Below are 23773 nucleotides of genomic sequence, written 5' to 3' on the forward strand. Positions count from 1 at the left end.
ATAGCAAACTCTTTCTTTTTTTCATAGAGACCGTTGCTCTTTACTTGTGTTTGAAATGTATATGATGCAATAGAGAAACAAACTTCGAATTCAAACTTTTTAAATTTGCTGCGTATGCATTACGTATTCGTCGTTGACGGCTAACAATTTGGGTTTTATTTTTCAGCTTTAGAATTTTATTTCACATTGAATCCAAATATTCATTTAAAAAGAATAGGAAAGACAGATGAATTTTTTTCTGAATAAAAGAACTGGCTCAAATAAATAACAGTACAAATAAAATAGGAGGAAAATTACACTTATAGCAAATGTGTCGTTTTATTTTTAACGGCAATTTTTCCACGATTTTCCACGGCAATCCACGATTACTTTTAATAGAAAAAAATAATCGGAGAATTGTTGAGTCAATTGATTTTTGATATTTATCACAGGTAGAAAAAAAACTGTCTCTCAAAGTATATTTTTTGTTCTCAATTAAATATATAATTCAAATCTCAGAAACTTCATAATTTTTAATCTCAAATATTTCCTTAAGTTTTATAGATAACTCGATGAAACTTTTCTCGATTTTTATTATTATGGTATAGTGTTCATTTTTCTAATTGACCAATCTCCTTTATTTCTTTTTAGTTATTTTCATAACTTTCTTATTTCAACATTCAAGGTGCTGTAACCTGTCTCAATAAGTTCAGCATAATTATTATAAATACATGTTTCTTTTCTAACTATAAGAGACGCCGTTTTGAATTTAAAGGGTTTAAAAAGACTTTACTGATTACTCTGTGTATGTATATATAAATTTTTAATTTTAGGTTTTCAATTCATATTTACTTTATTGAATTTCAAAGCAAAAGCAATTTAATAAACAAAATTTTTTCGATGGACGTTTATTGGTGTTAAGTCATTAAATTATAATTTTTTTTAAAAAAAGTGTACTTTAAGTAGATTCAGTTTGTTACAATTTTTCTAAATATTGGTGATAAAAATAAAATGGTAGATAACCATTTGATACCAATAAAATGGATAATAAATTAGATACCAATTAGCTACCAATAAAATGGTAGATTTTCACCTTTTTTGCAACATGTTAAATTTTAACATTTTGGAATTTAATCAATATTCTTATCGAAGTTAATGATTTTCTTATTAATATTAATATTAACTATTTATTAATCACGAGAAATTCTGAAGGATGATATTTCTACAATTGTGCGTTTAAGAAAGATTCTTAAAATTTTCATAATAAAAATTATAAATAAAATGAATTAATTAGTATAAATTAATTCTTATAGCAAAATTGTTACTTACTAATAAAATTAATTAATATACTTTGATTGTATTTTTTTCTACAGAACATTGCTTCCAAATTCAGAAAATTTAGGAAAATGTTTTTTTAATTTATTTTCATTATAACCAAAAATTATTTGAAGTAATTAACTGAACAATAAAGAAACAAAAGAAAAATGGATACTCGATAAATATTGAATAATATCTTTATTTTTGAACATCATAAAGTTTTTTGTGAATACAAAAAAATGTGCGGAGTGTATAAAATGTATTGAGTAAGAATAAAGATGCTGATGTTAGCACTGGCCATCACAGTGAAAGCGGAACGATTATTTTATCTGCCCAGATACCGTTTTTGATAAATCGTGCTGAAAAACTGAAGCTATTATGAAAAAAGAGAGAGATAAAGAATGCACATAGTTAAGCATACTTTCTAGCACCACGTTAAAAACTGTACTGCAGATTGTCTGATTTGTTGCAATTAATGATCAATGAAATGAATAATTGTGCATTCAAAACTGAACGTTTCACGGAAGTAAGATTAAATGCCTGCATATTTAATCTTCATTTACATTTGGATGTAGCTTTTTCTGCTTATAAGATTAATACTTCCATTTTCACTATCCATAGATGAGATTTAGAGAATATGGAATACATTATGAATTCAAATATAATGCAAAACAAGATAATTAATCTTATAAAAAGGAATCAAGATAGTTGTACTGAAAAGCTTGTCTGCTGATTCAATTGATATTCATTTTCAGCTCAGTGTAATGGTGACTTTGATATGAAGCACATCATTATGAATGTAATTAGAATAGAGTTCGGACAAGGTAAGAAGAGATGCAAATCCACATGAGTGTTCATTATTAGGCGACTGGGGTCGATCGAATGCTTCCATAGGACACTTGCTGCTTCCAGGAATAATCACCCTCTGTAAAGAAGTAACTCCACCAATGACACTAAGAGTAACAACCGAAGAAAAAGGCCACTGCAATGCATAATCATGCTGCCCAGCCTGAAGAGTCCAAAACAACCCTACAACCTGTTCATCTTTAGATAAAATATTTCGTCTCGAAAGAGACATTGCTAAGCGCATAGCGTAACCTTGATTCTCAGAATAAAACACTGAACTCTCCAATCTGTTCTTTTCACGGGATTGGAGAAGTCCAATGTTCGCGGCAGCATCTTGGAGAATCCAAGAATACTTTGCCACCAGGACACCGTTTTCAAGTCTCACAGAAGCTATTGGAGGCAATATTTCTTGGAGGAAGACTGTGATAGCGAAACGAATTCCAACAGGTTTCTGTTCTTTCCTTACAGTTGAGCTAGACTGGACATTTGGAATTTCGTCAAGATTCGTCTCAATCGATTTTTCCATGAAAGAATGAGGTTCCAGATTATTGGGATTAGAGACTGGTGAAGTTTTTTCTTCTGGTTCAGCAAGAGGGCGGTGCCATTTTTCCTCAGGCACTCCCAGCAATGTCTCATGAGCTATCATATGCCCTTCCCCACAACTCCATTCAGATAATTCTCTGTCCGGTCTCTGGAAAGCAATGTCCGGACATCCAGAGCCTGGATGAGTGGTTCTTCGAAGTGGGGGTCGTCCTTCCATTATAACTTCCAAGGAATAAGCGTGAGGGAAGGGCCAACGCAATTCGGCGTCATATGCTCCCTTTGTCAGCACAGCATATAGCCCTACGAATCCGGATGCCTTTTCTGGGTAGAGGCGGAGCATCATTCGGTATCCATTGTTGGAGAGATAGAATTTTTCACTGTCTAGGAAGCCTAATCGGCCTTCTCTAGCCCGACTGATTTTATCTAGAAGATCAGGTACAAACCATTCGAATCGGGCCGACAGGTGGTTTTCTTGGAATGTCAATGAGGCAAAACGTGGAGGGCGCACTTCGTTGAGGTAAATGACTACTTTCAAAAGTATAGCTCCGTAACGAATAAACTTCCTGTAAAAGAATAGATAGATTCAGATAAACGAAACGCATAAATAGTGAAAAGAAAGTTCACTATGTTTCAAAAAATAAATTTTGTTAATTATATAGTATTAAAATATTTGATACTTAATTATATGTCTCGAAAAGTTTTTATTTAAGATATTATTCAAATTGAAGAGATGCCACTTTTCTTAAAGAGCGAGAATACAATTAAATGTTTACAGGGCAGCGCATCTGAGAGCACTTGTTCTCAAAGTTTGGTTTTTTTTTAGTTCATTCTCATTTTAAGTGATGATGATGTCGTGTCCTCGTTATCACGGAAAGGGGGTGCAGTAGCTTCTGAGAGTAAAGACCCCTGAGCACCCGAGGGCAGAAGTCTGACTTCTAGCTCATGAAACTCACACACATTCACAACCCCTTTTTACAGGGGGGTGGGGCACATTCACACACCTCACAGATAGAACACAGATGAAGAACAGCCATGCCCAAACCGGGATTCGAACCCAGGACGCCCAGATCACGAGGAAGACGCGCTACCCCTATGCCAGGACTCAATTTAAGTAAAGAGGCTATTAAATGCGTAATGCACATTTTTATTCTTCTTAATTATTATACTTTGTATTGTGATTTCCATTTAATTAAACTTTTTCATATTTTTATTGCTGAAATCATAGTAAATATGCGCTTTATATATTCTTTTTTATTCATCATTATATTATGAAGAAAAGAAGTCTTATTTTAAAATTGAAGAATGTGAAGAATGGCTATTCTTTTCAAATAAAAATAGCAAATCATTTTTTTAAAACAATACCGGACTATATGGTGTTTGTCTTGCCTTTAACGGTGGAATTCAATTTCGGAATTATATTTTGGCCGGAATATTTAAATATAAGCTATTTATAAAGCTACAGCATTTCTTGGTAAATGTAACAGAAGAATATTAAAAGACTAAAATATCATGTACTCAAGCTGTATGTACGAATACATTACATCTATTTATTCTTCTCAAATCTCGCATTAAACTAAACATTGCGTTTCTTAAATAATAAGACTTTTTATATCTTTGATAGATGTGATGGAAGATCGTGATGATTTTTCAACTGTTTTTGTAGAATACAGCTTTCAACATACCAGCCTCATAACGCTACGTTACAGATACATGTGATTCATACTCGGAATATCTTAGAGGGAATTTAGAAATGTATACATATATCGTGCATATGCTTTAATTTTCGTTATAGGAGACTGAAACGAAAAACCGCAGTGATAGCATCCGTAATCTCCAAAATTGTTCATTATTTGAACAAAGTAAAATTAAACAATTGTTTTTGTTATGATCATGGGACTCATGTTGCTTAACAGTTATATGGAACCAAAAATTCGTTTATGCCATTTGCCAGTGATCACTTTGATTCATAACCGCAGTCACCGAATTTTGGCGCACATTTACAAAACAAAAGTTCTGTTATTTCTTACTAGCTCCCATTATTTGGTGAAAATATCAGTCACTCTTTTATCTAATCTAAGCAATGAGCTCATTAATATTTTCTTTCTGTCAAGTGTTATGCAATGCAGGAGCACTTACTTATCATATAGCTGATCGTAGGTGAGTACATGCGCAGAGCCACATGCATCATTCCTACCAAAGGGTCGCCAGAATGATCCCGGGCATGCTTCCTGACCTACTTGAGGATCTGTTGGGTCAACGGACACTCCAACGTGTTCGGCTCCTGCTTCTTGCTGGTCGAGGACAAGAAGGGAGAAGCGTTTGTCAAAAGGCCACTGCAGAGACGGATCGTTCGCTCCCTCCAGAAGAGTAAGGTAAAGACCCATACTGTGGTTCTGAAACTTAATTTGCAGCTGCATGAGATAACCTTGCTGCGAGGAGAAGAAGCGCTCGCTCAACAAATTGTTAAGGCGACCGGCTTTTGCCAATTGAAGCTGAAAGACAAATGTATTTTTTCATGAAAAGTTCACAAATTTTCAATGTAAACTCCATCATTGTAATGAATATATCAACAGTTTTGTTAATTGCATCTAAATCTTTGAGAATCTTATTTTTTGAACATAGTAAAAAATTTTAATTTAGGAATTATAGAGAAGGAAAAATACGTGATATTCAAAATATACAAGGCGATTCAAAACTTATCTTTCAAATTCCGTTGGGATGTAGGGAATACGTCAGGAAACCGATTTCACATAGGAAAGTATGTCCGCAAACGTCATCTGCACGAACAAGTGAAGTGAACATAAAGAAACAGTACAGTTAAGTGGTATCGAATGTGTCTTTTATTCCAACAAGGTAAAGTGAGGTTCACAGTAAGTGCACAAAATTGCGACCATTTACATGAATACAGGATTCACAGCGTCGTTGCATTAACCACCGAACATTTTCAAAAACGCCTAGGATATCAAGGACAATACCTGCGGTGACAATTATTCTTGCAACAATGTCCATTTCACTATCGAGTAGGATCTTTCTGGCCCAGTCAGATCTGGTCTTTCATGGCCCAGCACAAAAAAATCCATGGGCGATCAATCAGGTGACCTGGGTGGTCAAGCAATCGGTCCACCCCTGCCGATCCATTGAGCACCAAATGTTCGGTGCAAGTAATCATGCGTAACAATTGTGCTATGGCCTGGAGTTCCATCATGTTGATACCACATATCTCAGTGGATATGCAGGTGTCCGTGATATGCCAGGCATTTTTGAAAATGTTCGGTAGTCGATGCAACGGCGCTGTGAATCCCGTGTTCGTGTAAATGGTCGCAATTTTGTGCACCTACTGATAACGAATGTACTTTACATTGTTGGAATAAAGGTCATCTTTGTTACCACTTAACTTTACTATTTCCATGTGTTCACTTCACTTGTCCATTTTGTCCATGCAGATGAAGTTTGAGGATATATTTTCCTGTGTGAAATCGATTTCCTGAGATATTCCCTATCTCCCTTTGAACGACAAGTTTTGAATCACCATGTATACAAAAGACGAAAATCACGAATTACAGCTTACCTTCCTTTCAATGTGGGGCACTCTCCAAGTGTATTCAGCAACCAAGTATTGATCTCTGAGGGCTAAACTGGCTACTTGTGGTACTTGGTCCAGAACTGCTGTGAATCGAGCCACTACCCCAGTGCCATTCAGAGTCCGCGCTTGCAGAGCTTTCAGTGTTCCCATTCTTCTAAAGCCACAGGGAGGGTTGGTACGATGAGCATGAGGCTTGCGAAAGGCTGCTTGAGGGCATGTCCCGCCTGCAGTAGGATCCACTGTCCCCCTTCTGTCTAAGAGGGCAAGTTCAAAGGGTAAAGCAAAAGGCCACGCAAGTAAAGAATCATGAGCTGAAGGGAGAATGGCAGCAAACAGCCCCACGCCTTCTGATGAAAATGTTAATTGTAGCTGCAGTAAATAGCCTTCGTTGTCTAACTGGAAAGGTGGGCTGATGACTGGTAAACCGGGAGAAGGGAGATCATCTACCTAAAAGGGCATCAAAATCATTTCGACAAATTTTTTCATAGGCAATAGTCAGTTTACAATTCATAATCAAGAAAGTACTTTTTATTAGTTAAAATTAAGCAAATCAGTTAAATCGGAAATATGATTTCCTTAATTTAATTTGCGCATAATGAAACTTGTTTTTATATTTTAGCAAAAATAAATGTTAAATCGAATATAAATCGTAAAATTGAGAAATGAGACTAAATATGAATTAAATACTTGTGAAAAAGTTGAATTATTTTAGTTTTATTTGAATTTTACAGCAATTGTCATTAGATTGTTGAAATATTGTCGATTTTTCTTATTCAAGAATTTTCTACAAAAATAGGCGTATTGTTTTCGTAATTTTAGCAGTACCTTCAATTTTTCCATAAGAATTTAAAATTCATTAAACTAACTCAGGTGGAAAATATTGCAAGATCACATTAACGTTAAAATCTTTAATTAAGAGAAACTTTGTATAGAATTCTTCTTTCACTCATTCACGCACGCACACGCGCGTGCACACACACACACACACACACACACACACACACACACACACACACACACACACACACACACACACACACACACACACACACACACACACACACAGTTAGTGAAATTTTCAGTGAATCACTCAGTGAATCGTTTGTATTTACAATGTTATTTTAAATAATATTCTGTGAAGCTAGAAAAGATTTTCAAAATGACACACACAATACATTTTATATGGATTCATTATTTTTAGCTCGCATACGAAGGAGATATCACCTGCCAAAGAAACTCCGACACTAGCCGGTTTGCCCTCATGAATATGCGTGTCCTCTTAGGAATGAGATTCTTCTCTTCTAGGAACACAGTGGCCCTGGCAAGCATATCTCCATTCAATAGGAAAGGACCGTTGAGAACGTGTTCGTGAGGTACCAGAAAAGGTGTTCCACATCCTTCTCCTTCCAAGAGTCCTGGCCTCGTGCGGCACCTTTCAAATGCCGCATGCACCGATTGGAATCCTTCCTTTCTTGAGACGATGGTCAGGTTGACGGCATAGGGAAATGGCCATTGAAGGGCTTCATCGTAAGGACCGGGCACCACTGAGAACCACAGACCGAAATAGTTGAGACCATCTGTAGGATTGGTGTAGCCAGTACTTAGTCGCAGGCGTAATTTATATCCCGGACGAGATGTTAAGAAGTCAGGACCATCATAGGTATGTCCCTGAGGGGAATGAGTGGTTTGCAACAGAAGAACGACATCCCGAATCAGCCAATCATATTCTGCAATCAAGATACCAGATGGAAGTTCTTTAACTTGGGCCAGAAGCAGATTGCCTCCTACAAAAGGAACAGGAATTTCTCACACAAAGTATATTCAATCTATAAAATGTACAATTCATTCACTGCAAATCTCACTGTGAACTGATCTTAAAATATTTTCATACAAAATAATTATCTAACTTTCATAAGTATTAAAATACAAGGCTCGCTCATAATGTTCTTAGGTTGCTGACCCACAATTGTTCTTTTCAGTACCTTGATATTTGATAGATTTTGTTAGAAACATAAAAAATAGTAAGTGATATTGTTAGTGCTTGTATTTATTGCCAATTTGTAAGAGTTTTTAATGATTCATTTTAAGTTTGATAGTATGTGTCTGGAATCTTGCAACACTTCCAGAAAAATTTAAGAAATAGCTTAATCATAATAAGCTAACTTTGGCATAAAGTAATTATCGAATGACCAGTAATACTAAAATTGATAAAATATTTAAAATTTATGAAGACCATCGTTTTTTTTTATTTTTTATGATGGCTATAGTAATTTGCAAACTGTTGATATTATTCTGTATTTTCAAGCATTAAAAATCTTGTATTTCAATAAGTAAAAATTTAGTCAAGAGTGAGAAAAGTGCATATTGAAAGAATCATATCATTATTCTTTAAATTCTTAAGATTTCTTTTTCATTTTGAGACAATTTTGAAATAATGCAGAAGTTTGGAATTTATTATGAAATGAATTTTGTAGTTTCAAACTTTTTCGCCAGTAAATACAGCAATAAAACGTGCATCAAAAATTATAAAATATTATATTCCTTCACCTATGAATTCAATACTAGAAAACGAAAAGGTATTGAAAAAAATTCTAATACCAGTTCAAAATTAATAATTAAGTTTAATGGAAACGAATTCATAATTAAATGCAGATCACGAAATATTTTAGATTGTTTTCTAACTAAAAATGGGAGTTATTTTTAATCTCTTAAGAGAAAGCAGAGAATGCTCTAAAGTAACATTTTATGTCTTTATCTTCTAAAATTCAATATTGGAGCTTATATTTTTAGGAACCATGATTTATAGTGGAATTTTCTAAAGAAACTACGATATAATTAAAACAGTTTGTCTTATTTGAATTTTGAAAGAAAAATATGTACCTGCCTCTTGCTTTGAGTTATCCGGTAAGAAGAGAAAAAAGACAGCCCCCAGCAATATCCAGACGTACCAGTCCATTCTTCCTGCAATAAAGATTTGCCACGTATTGAAGATGTATTTGAATGCCTTTGATTAATCATAAAGAAATTTCTTCATCAGTAGTAATAAGTATAATATATATACAGGGTGTTCATTAATTATTGTCGAGGTTTCCGTACCTTATAACTTTTGAATAAAAAATATTACGCAAAAACCGATTACGTATTCGTAAATTACAACTCAAAGAATTTTATTAATAATATTAAAATGTAAAGCTTGCACAATTTGCACTTTGTAGGCATTCAGATGAAGGCGGTTATGGAGAACGTTCCATATCGTCGTATGCGGCATATGTAACTGCACAGCTGTTTGTCTCGTTGATTTCGTGGACTGCGAGTAAACGTTTCTTGGATACGATCAACATTTCCCTGCGAAGTGCTCGGTCTTCCCGCTCCCTTTCGGTGTAGAACGCTACCAGTTTCCTGAAATTGTGTTAACCAGCGTCTGATAGAATTATCCGAAGGAGGATCTTTCTTGTACGTGGTCCTGAAGCGACGTTGAGTAGTTATGACTGATTTAGTTTCGAAAAACCACAATACACACAATGCTTTTTCTTACACGGTCACCATTTTTATGTATGACGTCATAATTACCCAGACTGCAAATGCACTAAGATTGCATTGTTGCTACGTAAAATTCTTTGAGTTGTAATTTACGAATACGTAATCGGTTTTTGCGTAATATTTTTTATTCGAAAGTTATGAAGTACAGAAACCCCGACAATAATTAATGAACACCCTGTATAATAATAAGCAGAAATCATCGTTCGAAGAGGAAACGTAAACGATGGTTCTTATTCATCATCAGGTTTAAATTTAAACTTCAGGGCAGATTTAATCATTATTACTTTTAATAAAATTAAGGCTGTCAATATCTAATGGCAGAATCAAGGTCTCATGGTTAAAAAATTAGATAGCAATACCATTGAAGATCTGTATGGATGTCTAACTACTGTATGTTGAAATTGGTTACAATCGTCAGTTCTCAGCTTATTGCGGAAATATAGTAATATTTCCTCTAAGCAACCCATAGTTCAAAACACCTTCTTTAATTTCCGCAGTTTCAAATTGAGATTTTCTTCTAATCAAGGCTAATGCAAAATGCCTTAATGATGGTAGAACGAATAAAGAATTGATGATAACCGTAGATCACGACACAAGAAACCAGATACAGTTTCTCTGATTCCATTTTTGAAACTTTTCAACCTTGTAGTATGAGCTAGTCTTGAATTAAAACTGCCATAAGAGGCAAAGTTTGTGTAACTGTGTGAATTACGTCAGAATAAAGTGTACAGATCTCTCTTGTTTTAGAATGTAATCCGGAAATTTTCAAAGATGATCATAGATCTTTTTCAATCTAAATGGAAAGCATTACATCAGGATGCTTATTCAAACAGAAAGTGTACAAGTTACGGTAAATGTAACAAACTGGTGATTATATACAATTATCGGTGACGTTTAGTAGTGACTATGAATAATCACAGGCAATTAATTATACGTAATCATCGGATTAATCACATTTACCGTGACATATGCATCATAGTTACTAAGAACTATACATAAAATATTTTGTGTGTTTATAGGAGAGAAATAATTCATGCAATCCAAGTGCATTTAATAAGTAAAGCGAAATACAGAAATTCGTATTGATATTTGGCTGGGAAACTTATTTACTTTCTAACTAGAAGAATTCCATCAGTATTATATTGGTGCTTTACTGCTAATTATTCACTTCTGTAATTCTAAAGAATTATTCTAAAGATTATTGTCAAAAGGTAGCAAAATCATTGATATCTAAAATAAATGTGCTTCTTAATAACGAATCAGTTTTGTACTCTGTTAACAGAAAAAAAGAAAACATTATCTTATTGATGAAAGAAAATTGCCCGTTTCAACGTTTATAAGGCTAAACATTAATAATATGGCTGATAAAATAGTAACATTTTGGAAAAAAGATGTATCTATTAAATGCTAAATTGTGCTGATTGTTGATTGCCGATCGTAGTTATCAAGAATTTTTAAATCGAACTTCATAAAACAGCTTTTGTTACTGAATTTGATAGCAACAGTACTTGTTTACAATACTTGTTTTTCTTGTTTGTTTTTCGACTTGTTTACAAATGTAGAATTGGAACCCATATAATATACCCATATAAAAATATCAGTGTAGAAATATTACTTGCAGTAGATATTATAAATGAGTATCACAACTTTGCAGGGCTATTAAAGAAAACCAAACGAAGAACAACCTTATTGTTCATCAGAAATTACAAACAATATTTGAAAATTTTAATTCAACATAGTTATAAATGTTCGTTGTGAGTCCGTCCAAAAATGCGAACGATATCAAAGTGATACGATGACTCATCCCACACTCTTTCAGCATCTCTGACATGACGATTTGAAAACCTGCAGATATGCATAAGTTCGTCCGCGTTCATAGAGGGGTAATAACCACCTGCTATTTGATTTAGCCCTAAAAATATAAAATAAATGCAGACATGCACGCACATCTGCATTCTTTCAAAGCTTCTCACCAGGCATGCAGAAAAAGTTGTGGGGTATCGTACTGCTTCGATATCCTTCTCATTTCTGAAGGGCTCACTTGGAACACTTATAACTGTGTTGAATTTGAATTCTCAATTGTTATTTTTGGTTTCCGGTGAATAAGAATGATGTAAATTTTTAATTTCTTTTAATAGACCTGCAAAGCTGGGGTATTCATTTCTAAATACCTTGAATTGGAAAAACAAATATAGTACACTCCCGAGTATTCGAATCGCGACTATTCTTCCGTACTATCCGGCCTAGTTTTCTTTTATCGTCATTAAATGAGGAAGGCAAGGCATTGCAGAAGCGGCAATCTATTAAAGACTTTTTCAAAAACTTAAAACCGTTAAATTTTGACTTTTATCTTAGGGTTACCTTTTCATATCTGCGTCATCATTTATCTGTGCAAAATAAAATCAATTTGAGCCAGTTTTCTTAAGAATTAAGCCTACGAAAATGCTAACGTTTTGTTTATGTTTTCTGCATTTAAGTTGGGCATTACAGAATTTATGTTAAAATGTGAAGAGTTTATATCCTTTCACTTACTTTTTCTTTAATTAATTCTTGAGATATGCAGTGCAGTGCATAAACATATATAAACTATCAGAACAGAGCCTTCTATTTTAATTCGACACGTTACCGGCGACTGCTTCTTTGATTCACCGGGCCGTGGCTGCGCTCACATTGAGATAAATGGAGAAAATACGTATTACGTAATACTTTTGGTATAAAAATTTTGTCTACTGATATTGTAGGTCAAAGAAATGAGCTCATTGAACTCTGGCCAATCCGGCTTTTTTGTTATTCGGTCTGTCTATCCATCACATTAGGCAGGATATTCGTGAATGTACTGTACGCATCATTCGAAATGCTGATGTTTCGGGGCACTTAACAAGTTCGAAAGCAATAAGAAATTTGTAAACCGATTTCTATTCATAAATGCACTGGAAATGTATCATTAAATGTTTTAAGTAGCTTTCTTAGACTTTTTTCCAGTTCATCTCATTCTGAAATTTAAAACAAAAATTTTCTTTAAGTAATTATTTTTTAATAATAATTATAATAAGAATAATTTAACAATTTTTTTCCTTTCTTCTTTTCCCACATTGGAGGCAGGAATGGCATTTATACGTATACGTTGAATAATAGCTTCTGAAAACTAGACGATATTAAGAATACATTAGGATGTACTTGAGAGTACCGAAGCCATATTAAGAAGTTATTAAACAATTTAAACAGTGGAAAGGGACACAAAATGTATGCTCCAGGCAATATATTTCAAATAATTAAAAAAACCATTTCTTAGAAAAAGTGATTAAAAAATAAAATCAATTTTGCGAAGGCAGTAGTTGTCATTTCCTTATGTTTTCATGCTCTAATGGGAAAAAAAGACACACCATTTGGGATGGAAATGTTCATTTTTATAAGCTAAAATATTCAGCCATTGTAGATGAAAGGAAAATTTGGGCAGTTGTATGTTGAAAATGAGACTTGCTAGGTTTTGAAAGTGTTAACATCAAAGGGAAGAATTAAAGTTTTGAAAAGACACAAAGAAATCAATCTAAACTGGAAAGGACTGAATCGGTGTGTTCCAGTTAGCTCATTATTATCTAGAGGAAGAAAACATCCCCGTTTCTTCCATTAAAAGGAGCTTTATTATTTCTTATAAGGAAGTATTTACAGCTCCATTGGCTATTGAAAACTGCTGGTGCCGACCTCTCCAAGTGCGTGGCAGTTTGTGAAAGCATTCTATAAAAGAGAAAGAAACTATCTTATTCTTTTCGAAAGTGAAGAAAGCAGCTAAAAGAATAGACTTTTGTTACACTCCATCAAAAAGTGCTTTTAGAATCTTTTTTTCCTCTTCTTTTGTTAAAATGCTCCAATATCTTACAGGTGTTAACGAACTAGAAATGGGAAAGTGTTTCAAACAATAATTTGAAAGAGAAAGATTACATATCGCGTGGTTTTGTCTATAAATGTGAATTCTCACTAAAAAATAACTTTAGACGATATTAATTCACGTTTCTCCATTTCTCATTCAGAATCTACTGAAATAGTTAATAAAAGATCTGAAATTTTCTTCCTCAGGTTCTGTTGTATTTTCCCGATGCTTTTTATTATATAGGTTAATTGTTATACAGAAATTATATGAATTTAGAAACTATGCTTTTTATTAGACAAAAATATAACATTCGACTACAGTACACTTCTGAGTATCCGGTTCGCGACTATCTGGCCTAATTTCCTTTATCGTAATTAAGTGAGGAAGGCAAGGCATTGCATTGGCAACATTGACAAGGCATTGGAAGTGTGCGTCTACTATAATCCTCCTACGTGTCGTGTGTAAAATGCGACAGGAAAAGAGCAGCGTTCTGCTCGTTGTTCAATGTTTTGTCAATATACAACGGACCTCCATTTTTGCCGCTTTTCCTGATTGTAATTGCACAGTACATACAGGATTCGTAAATTGTACTTGGAGTATGCTTAATGTTCATTTTTAAGTATACCATAGTGAAGTGTACTGAATTTATGTTAAAATGTGTACAGTTTATAGCCTTTAACTTACTTTAATAAATTCTTGAAACGCGCAGTGCAGTATATAAACATATATAAACTAACAGTGCAGAACCTTCTATTTTAACACTACGCGTTACCGGCAACTGCTTCTATGATTCACCGGGTCGCGGCGGCGTTAACATACTACGTGGTTTGAGATGAATGGAGGTCTTAGTACTCAATAAGAAGTGAGAAAATACGTATTATAACAGTGAGTTTTGATATAAAAACTTTGTCTTCTGGTATTGGTGGGCAAACAAATGAATTAATAGAACTCCGGCCTATCCTGCTTATTTGTTATCTGGCTTGTTCTTTCGCTACATTTGGCCGGATACTTGGGAGTGAACTGTATTTTGCTTATTAAAGCGTGCTATAAGAATTTTCTACTGAATACTTAATGAAGACGCTGTACACATTGGTCATTGATGCCTACAAAAATGAATAAGCAAAAAGCGTAAAGGTTCAAATGGACAATTTTCATAAATTAGAATAATATTTTATTTTTTTTAATTTTATAACTGAATGTATGTTATTAGAACTTTTATAAAAAATGCTGTAATGATAAGAAAAGTAAATTTAGTTGGAAATAGCATTTTAAAAGAAAGCAATACAGAAGTTGCAATATTTGGAAATCTTCCTGAAATGATATCAGTGATATCCAGATATATTTCTAAAATAGGAGATACAGCTTGAAAAAAAAACGGATTATTTATTATTATTTTTGATACTGGTTTGAAGATGATAACTTGGAGAAACAAATTTCAAATGAATGCCCACTGCCCAATCACAGATTTCATCGGCCAATATTGTTTCCCTTAATCTAATAATTTTTAAAACTGTATATTAAATATATTAAATATGATGTACAATTTGGCTCAAGAATTTTTAACATTGCCTGTTAGGTATGTATAGCAAAGTAATCAACTTTTTTGAGATAATACGAACTGCAGCAGTCCTTTACTTGTTCTAAAACTTAATGCATTCCTTTGTATGAAAATAAGTTTCAATATTTTCGTTATTGATAATTCATTTTCTCATGAAAATACTCATCAGACCGTGGGTCCCAAACCTTTTTTTAGATTCGTGGTGCCCTTGATGAATCGACATTTTTGAGTAATATTTTATATAAAATTCTGACAAATACTTTTTGAAAAATATTTTTGCATAGCTCAAGTAAAAATTAATAAAAGACATTTTAGGCCCCATACCAATTTATTGAAAAGAATTTAATAAATGCAATAATCAGTGAGAGGAATGTGCCTTTTAATCCTACACAGTGTTTGAAATCTTGGAACGAAAGGGGACATAGATACTTTCATATTCTTTCTCATATCGATTTTCGTGTGACACTTTGACGTTAGGGCAATAATTGTGAACAACGCAATTTCGCACAAAAAAGAAGCCAGGGAAATAAAAATCGTCCGAAATTATCTTCTTAAAAATATCTCGCAGTTTCTTGTGAGGATAAGTCTCAAATCTCCCCAGGTATCTCAGTTTAGAAGATACTGTATTGCATCACTATGTTATTTTCTTCATGTAATCGCAACTATAATATAAATAGCTAAAACGAGCGTATTTTCTAAATTTCAATTCAGAGCTCGGGATGGAGAAAAAAAGAATAATAATGTAAAAAAAAAAGAATAAGGAAAAAAAAAAAAAAAAAAAAAATATATATATATAAGAAATATGGTTAGCTGTTGAAAAAGTTTCCATAAAATAAAGAATATGAAAAAATCACGGATCGTATGTTTTATTGATACTTTTTTTCACCTGAAAGCAAAGGCATTTTTCTTTCAATTTATTTCTCTATATTATTCATAATAGATCGATCAAATTCTCTGCACAACAAAATCTAAAAAGGCAAAAAAAAAAAAAAAAAAAAAAAGAACTTAAATTTGGATTTTCTTTTTGTCTCATGAAGCTGAAAATTACAAGAAATAATTTTTTTCGAAAACAACGTGAATATTAAATTTTTCTTAAAATCTAGCCGCCTTTGCGACCAGCTTGTTTACCCAAATTACTGGCCTTACAGACTATCAAGTATTAATGTGCTTTAAAAAAATTCCGCTTGTTATTTGATATGATGGAGAAGCATGAATTTAACTGAATAAATCGAACCAAATTATAACGCACGTTGATTACAAAAGAGTGTATGGAATGAAATAAAAACGGATGTGAAAATCCTACTTCGGGAATAATATTCAAAGAAAGCATTTTTTTAAACGCTTCATTTTAACTGTGTCAAAAGCATGCGATTGAATATTTTATTAAGTGAATTCAAACTTTATCATAAAATAAAGTATTTATTGCTACAAATGGTGTATTATTTTCTAGACAAACTTATTAATAGCATTGTACAGAGATGGCACTGATATTATTTTTAAGGTTTTTGTTTTAAGTTTTAAGATAGTACAAAAGCAATTTTTGTGAATATTAGTTTCAGAAGATATAGTCTTCAATTTTCGTAGGTAAGTTATAACAATTATCTATTTGGCAATGATTAAGCTTCTTTTCGCACTCAATTACAGTGTGTTTGGGGCATATTTCTTAATTTTGTTTAAGTCTTCTTTTCTTTTTTGGATAGAGTTCATAAAAACTCTATCCTTTTCTCTCTTGGATAGAGTTTTTATGAACTCTATCCATAACATTGCGGTTTCATTAATTAGAGAAGACTTAACTACAGCCAATTTTTTTGACAATCATACATTAAAATGCCACCTGAAATCGTAGAACAACATATTAAGAATACGATTTATTTTAGTACCCAAATTAAATAGAAAAATACTTATAGTCATTCTCCAACGATCCTGTTTAGTTTTGATAAAGTTGATTATTATAACAAATAACTCCGACATCGTTCTAAAATTTTTGCTTGGCGTTTTCTTCTGTGTGCTTTTAAAAAATTAAAAGTATTCTTTCTGAATTTATGCTTTTTAAAAATGTATTCCTGATTTAGTTGAGCTATCTAAATTTAAAGCCGTATTTCATAGGGGTAAGAATTTCCTCCAAGATTAATAGCCAATTGTTTAAAAGCGAAACATCGATGTAACGTTTGACAGCTCGATCTCTGTGGGTTTTATATCTATATTATTTTAATTTAAAATTTCCCCTTAGAATTAATAGTCTTTTATTTAAATACAGAAAATTAATGTTTCAGTTTTCCCTTTCCTGATCCTCTTATCCAGTTAAATGTTCTGTAGTAAACATTGAAACTAATCAACACAGCGTTTTAAAGTGATAAATTGTTGTCATGCATTTTTCAACTTTGATACTGTTTACAACAACTTTATTATACTAAATTATATAACTGTATAAGAATACTAGAAAGTTAAGGAGAGGATACTACCATCGGTTTAAATAAAAAATATAAAAGACAGTTTTTTTATAAAATTGGAAAAAGTAATTCAATATTAAACAGTGATTTCAAGCTCTGAAATTTTATCTTAGAGACAGTATAGTTACGGTAATAAAATGTTATTTTCCTGCCATGGATAGGGACATGAATCTTTAATCACATTGCAAATCAAACCTCAATGTTTTTTAAATTACAACTATCCAGAAAAACATTTGATTAAAAAATGTTTATATTATCTTTTTAAACACGTTTTACCTGGGTTTTCCGTATTTAATTTAAAATCGAAACTCGTATACGTTTTTTTTTCTTTTCCAGTAAGAACACCATAATAAGTGCGTGAAATAAACAAATGAGTTCATTCCCTGAGCATTTCACACGCCGAATGAAGTCGCTTTCGCGGGTGTCGCTCTCCCTGACCGCAATGGAACCCCAAGGTCGGATGGAAATCCTTCGCCTTTCACTTCCATCCATCTTTCTTCAACGGGATTGCGTGAAAGTGGAACACATTTTAACCCTTCCGGCATTCAGGGCGCATTACTTTGCTCGAAATGAGAGGAAAAATTCCACGCTGTTCTAGAATCTATTAAGCAACGTACTGCCACACTGGAATCTGTAATTTGTTTCGCATCTTTATAAGTAATGGGGTTTTAAGTTTGTTAATGGCAAATTTATGAAATTATTTCGGGATGAACATTTTAACCATAGATGTTATCAGGTGAAATTTGGTAGTTTGGCCCTAGAATCGGAACTTTTCGATCCAGAATTCACGATGGTCTGGTAGTGTGATCTCAAAGACATTATCTTTACAACTGGCCATGGCCCTTTCCCTTCGTACTTCAAGCGATTTCATATTAAAGGATCGCATCACTGTGGCTGCTGTGAAGTAGGCGATCCCCTTCATTACGCCACTAGCTGCCCTCTCACCACATCTCAACATCTCAACTCACCCTCCCACGACCTCGAACGAATATGGTGGATCAACGTAACGGGAAAAAAGGCGTCCAAGGTCAAAATTAGAAATCTTTTGCGGTTCCTGCAAGACAACGAAGAATTGATCTCCTTAGACCCAAGTCCTGAATAAATTTCCGTCTCGTACCTCAAACAAGTCCTTCTCCAAGAAATATTAACTTCATCAAAATTCCTCAACTCATACTCTCCAATGAACACTTCCTGTATCATCACTTTATTGTATATAGTTACTTTTTTGTGTATCGTATGCAAACTTTACCTTTTTTCATCTTAATAATAAACCTTTCCATTTATATCCTTTCAACCGACAGGGAATGATAGAGATTCCAAGTTCGGGGATATTCTGCGGCGAAAGAAAGAAAACTCCTGAGATAGAGTTTCCATCTCAAAGTCCTGGGCCAGCCACATTAATTTGAGATTTGATTGGTCGTATTAAATGCGATGTAGAAGATAACCTCAGTCCTCTCTTGGGGCGGAAAAATTGACATCCAGTTCAGGAGTCGTTCTTGTCATCTGACTGTGGTTCAGAATTACGAGGACCGGCCCTAAATAGCCCTAGTGTTGCTTTAAAACGGGATGTTGATATAACTAAACTAAGCTAGGTGAATAATTATGCTCCAAATCATTTTCCGAGTGCAAAGGGCTTAAATTACTAAAAGAACTGTCGCCAAATATCCTTTCCGCACCAACTGGAGGAATCAAGATGGTAGATTTAATGACATTAGTTTCACATATACTGCTCATCTTGGGTGGCATGAAGTGTCGAATTTTGGATTTTCAGTGGGGCTGCAGGCAGTCTAACATTTAAGAATGATACAAATGAATGAATTAATAAATTGTTACACAAATAAATGAAATGAAGAATTCCTCTAACATTTAAGAATTACATCTTGTGTTAATTTTATGGCAAATATTACCGCAAAAAAGAATTTAGAGGTAACATTTGCCATCAGTAGAATATATGGAAAATGCAACGTAGCGATGGGGAAAGGACCCAGTTAGAAATAGTAGAATAAACAGAGATAATAAAATATTAATACTGCGGGCTCTCGTACAATGCGGAAGATCCTGAGTTGCAAGAAATCGCATTAAATAGATACGCATAGTAGAACGAATTTATATGTTTTCTAAATTTTGAATTTCTTTACTTTTTTCAAAATTGTCATCTGTCAGCTATTGCCATGTCTTTTCGTATTCATATAGGGGACACCGGGACAAGTTGATGACGTCACTTGACTTTTTTTAATAAATTCAATTTTTGAGATAAATTTATGTTTTCTTTATATATGTATTATTACAATAGATTTAGATTTTTATGCATTGTATCTAGTAAAAAAATTTTTTATTTTGAGATATTAATATTTTATTCTTTTAAAAAGATGATGCCATAATATCATCCAGCAAAAATGTCAACTTTTCTGCACCCCAACCCTTTTTTCTCAGTTGTAAAATTTCGTGCGATATTCTGTTTACTGGAAGAGCCTATTTGCCATAAGGAGATGGTTCAAATATTATTTTCAAGTTTCTGTGCCTTACAGTATATAATGAGAATCAATTTGTTGATTGTTAGTGAAGGTAAATCACACGAAATAAGTGAGAAAAAAAATGTAGATAAATGTTACACAAAAGACAGTAAAACGCTGCTGGGGCAAGAGGATGACATCGCAATTTACTCCGATTGGAAACGATAAAATTTCGCAGGATTAAACCAGCGGCTATTCGATACTTCTATTCTTGATCGAAACATTTGATCCGACGTTTGAGTCAAATGATTTATCAGTTGCTCAGGAAAGAGTTTCTGCTACAAGATGAGGTTATTGTAGAAGTGGTAATATTGTATTCTTCCAATTTTAATTCAAAAAATGTTTATTTACTTGATTAACTGAGGCAAACCGATTCGCACCGTGTAACCGTAAGTCTACATAAACTAATAATTTATCCCCCCGGGTGGGGGCACCTGAAAAGGAGGATGAGATGCTTCCGGTATAGTGGCTGAATCTCGCCACCCTGGACAGTACACCAAAAAGGGGAGGTCTGGCTGCTTCCATTGATGACGGAACGTACTTCCTTAGGGAATGTTTGTACCGTGGTCGATGATGGCCCTTAGGACTCAACCACAGTTCTCGCCAGTGTTGCTGTTGCGGCGGTCCGGTCCGTGTACCGCCACAACGAATAATAAGTTCAGTGCTTATTATCCGTGTGCCTTTGGACGGGTCGGAGAGTCAGTGAAATGACTAAACTAATGACTTATTACGATTTCTTGTTTGACTCTACAGAGCATAAACGTTGATTTTTCAGATAAAAACTTAAATTGGCAATGTTAAATTTAAAAAATAAGGATAACTAAACTGTTCGGCAAACAGTTCCTTGATCAGTGGTTATAGCAAACGATAATCTCGTCAACTCCAAAGCGAAAAGTACTGCAAAAGATATGCTCAAGATTTCTTTTGGTTCGGATGAATAAAGACCAACAAGCTCCGGAATGCGTTTCAGCTCGAAGATTTGATGCTTGGTGTTGGAATCGAAATCGCGCTTCATCGTGTTTCAAAATGTGTGATGTCAGCTTTGGGAAATGCTTATAGTAAGTTGTGGTGCCGAGCTTATGGGAGTTCACGTTCAATGAGGGACTGCAATGTGGAAGCTCATTATTCTTTTATTATGCTTCTAAACATTAAATATAACGAGGGAATCCAAACAACTACAATGCATAGGTTGCTATGTGCCTTTATTACAACAGAGAAATGCATACTTCTGCCATAAGTTTATTTGGCTATGCAAGACATAAATAGTGATCTTTCAATAAAAATCCTTAATTGTAAATATTAGATTCAATAATAATGATAATTAAACCAATGATGACGAATGATTTTAAAAGATTTATACTCTTATCATAATACTTTTATGTTTATGAAGTGATTTTTCTCATAGAGTAAAGACAGCATTCCTGTCACTCAAATATTTCTTTTCATTTCATTTGAAAACAATACATTATTTTGATGAAATTACAGTACAGAAATTTTGTCTGCATTTGGAATAAAAATCAAAACTTTAGTACATCCATAAATTATCTGAAACTTTTTGAATATGAATAAGCTGTGCTAAACATTTTCATTTCTAACAGAGACCTCAGTGTTCGCTCAACCCAAAAGTGAACATTGAATTTCTCGATGTAATCTAAAATGGAAGTTTATGGAAATATTCTCCTTGATTTCTGTAAAAAAAATTAGGATAATTTTAAAAAATATACGCTTACAGTGCAATAAAAATTATTTTCTATAATTCAATCTTCAATTTAGAATTCATTTTCATAAATATCATATGAACTTGAAATAATTTTTATTCGAAAATTAAAAATTGGGTGATATTTTTAATAGAATTAAAATGTAATTAAATGAACCATTTGAATAAAAATCATTAAAATTTCAAAATAATGAATTATGATAGAGAAAAAAAGTGTTGAAAATTACAAAAATCCAACAATCTTGGAAGCGGGGGAGTGAAAATTTTATTTTTGAATCTTATGAAAAAAAATCAAGTTGCCAAAACTGGTGTCTTTATACACTCCTACACTCATTGATTCAACCATTGTCAGAAAGCAGTTTTCGCTAGTACCGGCTTAGTCTTTCAGAATCAATAAGTTTCGAAAGGAATAAATTAATTGTTACTAAAAATAAGGAAAATAAACTTACCTTTTGTTCTAATCACTCAAACAAAATATTTTCCGGAGTATATCTCCATTTTTTGTTTGCAAATCCACAATAATTTATCCGCTGACATCGGTTCATCAATAGAAAAACAATAAAGAATTTTTCATCTTAACAACCGGAGTTTGATTAGCATTCTAGTGAAAGATCTTGAACAATTGGTACTTGTTTGAGAAATTTGTCTCTCATGTTTTTGATAGATATGTTACCATTAGAGACAGAAATAACCAGTAAAGATGACGTTTCGTGCACAGTTGACGGAAGGTCGTTGCTCTGTTTGCAGGTAGTACGTGACGTTTGAAAGAGCTTACGATGGGGTAGTTTCAAAATTGAACAAAGAATTCATTTAAGCAAGAAGTAAGGCACAATAAAGTAGAAGAGTCTTTCAGTAAGTGCAACATTTTCCTACTTTCTAGTTCAATGTCATTTCAAACATCTACTCTAAATTTTCTCTATTTTTTTCACAGATGTTAAGAATGGAAGATGCAATTTATGTACTGATATGAAACCTTGTTGATATCATGGAATTTTAATTTTTGCTAATTAAGAAAACTTCGGCACAAAATTCATTTTCAACATTAAAACTTATACCTTTATTTGGATCCAACTGCCACATTCAAAGTATTATTCAGAATTTAAATTCAATTTACGGATGTCTGAAAAAGATATATTCAGTTTATTTATTTTCACATCAGACAAAAATTTTAGAATATAAAAAAAATCTATAATTATTTTCTTCTGTGAGAAACACTTTATTCTTTTTTTCTTAAGACAAAAATCTCAATAATGGAAGAAACAATTTCAAGTTTGGACACAACTTCAATATCGCGTTTGAAGAAATTTATACTCATCGGTGTTCACAAGATTTTAGACGTAGGCACTTCAGATTCCAAACAATAGACAAAAATGAGAATACATATATTATTCAACCGAAATTCGCTATTTGAAGGAAAAGATTGTTTTTTGGTGGAATTAGACACAAAAGAAAGATGCATTACAACAGGTAACAACTTTCGCTAGAAGTAAATTATAAAAACGTGCACTTTCACCAGCTTATAAACACGAGCACTTTCAAAACCTTGATCACAAATACTTCAAATCCACAACAAAAACACTTTCAACCTTCAATAAAATTTAACAAAGCATTTGATCTGACTTAAACTTGATACAATTTCTAATGATTGCAACCGGGATGGAATTCTATTATTCAAATTGCTTCTCACTACTAAATAATCATCCGTTAGAACCTTCAGTTGTTGGAGTCCTCTTGAGACTTGGTTGTAAAATGGCGCAATCTCTAAGCAGTTATTGAGAAGAGTAACGAAGAGATGTTTGTGGCACGAACTGAAGGCGTCGCGAATCGAACGGGCACTCCCGCCCTACGAACAAAGGCGA

At 33.3% G+C, this 23773-nt stretch overlaps 1 protein-coding gene across 1 annotated transcript; it reads right to left on the minus strand.

The window, feature by feature from the left end:
- Nucleotides 1-1479: 1479 nt before the first annotated feature.
- LOC129985326 (uncharacterized) lies at nt 1480-23773 on the minus strand. Its single transcript, XM_056095310.1, has 6 exons — nt 22364-23773; nt 9149-9229; nt 7493-8052; nt 6254-6715; nt 4822-5177; nt 1480-3248 (listed from the first exon to the last, which is right to left on the minus strand). The coding sequence occupies exons 2-6, from the start codon at nt 9222-9224 to the stop codon at nt 2048-2050; spliced, it is 2655 nt and encodes an 884-aa protein (XP_055951285.1). The 5' UTR covers nt 9225-9229; nt 22364-23773; the 3' UTR covers nt 1480-2047.

This window comes from Argiope bruennichi, chromosome 9 (genome assembly GCF_947563725.1).
Source record: "Argiope bruennichi chromosome 9, qqArgBrue1.1, whole genome shotgun sequence".
NCBI classification, from domain to species: Eukaryota; Metazoa; Arthropoda; class Arachnida; order Araneae; family Araneidae; genus Argiope; species Argiope bruennichi.

What these genes read in the sequence shown, in the direction of transcription:
- LOC129985326 (XM_056095310.1), bottom strand. Translation starts at nt 9,224, where the DNA reads ATGGACTGGTACGTCTGGATATTGCTGGGGGCTGTCTTTTTTCTCTTC. An exon ending in TAACTCAAAGCAAGAGGCAG is followed by an intron (nt 8,053 to 9,148) that starts GTACATATTTTT and finishes TTCCTTTTGTAG; the next exon opens with GAGGCAATCTGCTTCTGGCC. An exon ending in TGTCGGAGTTTCTTTGGCAG is followed by an intron (nt 6,716 to 7,492) that starts GTGATATCTCCT and finishes ATGCCCTTTTAG; the next exon opens with GTAGATGATCTCCCTTCTCC.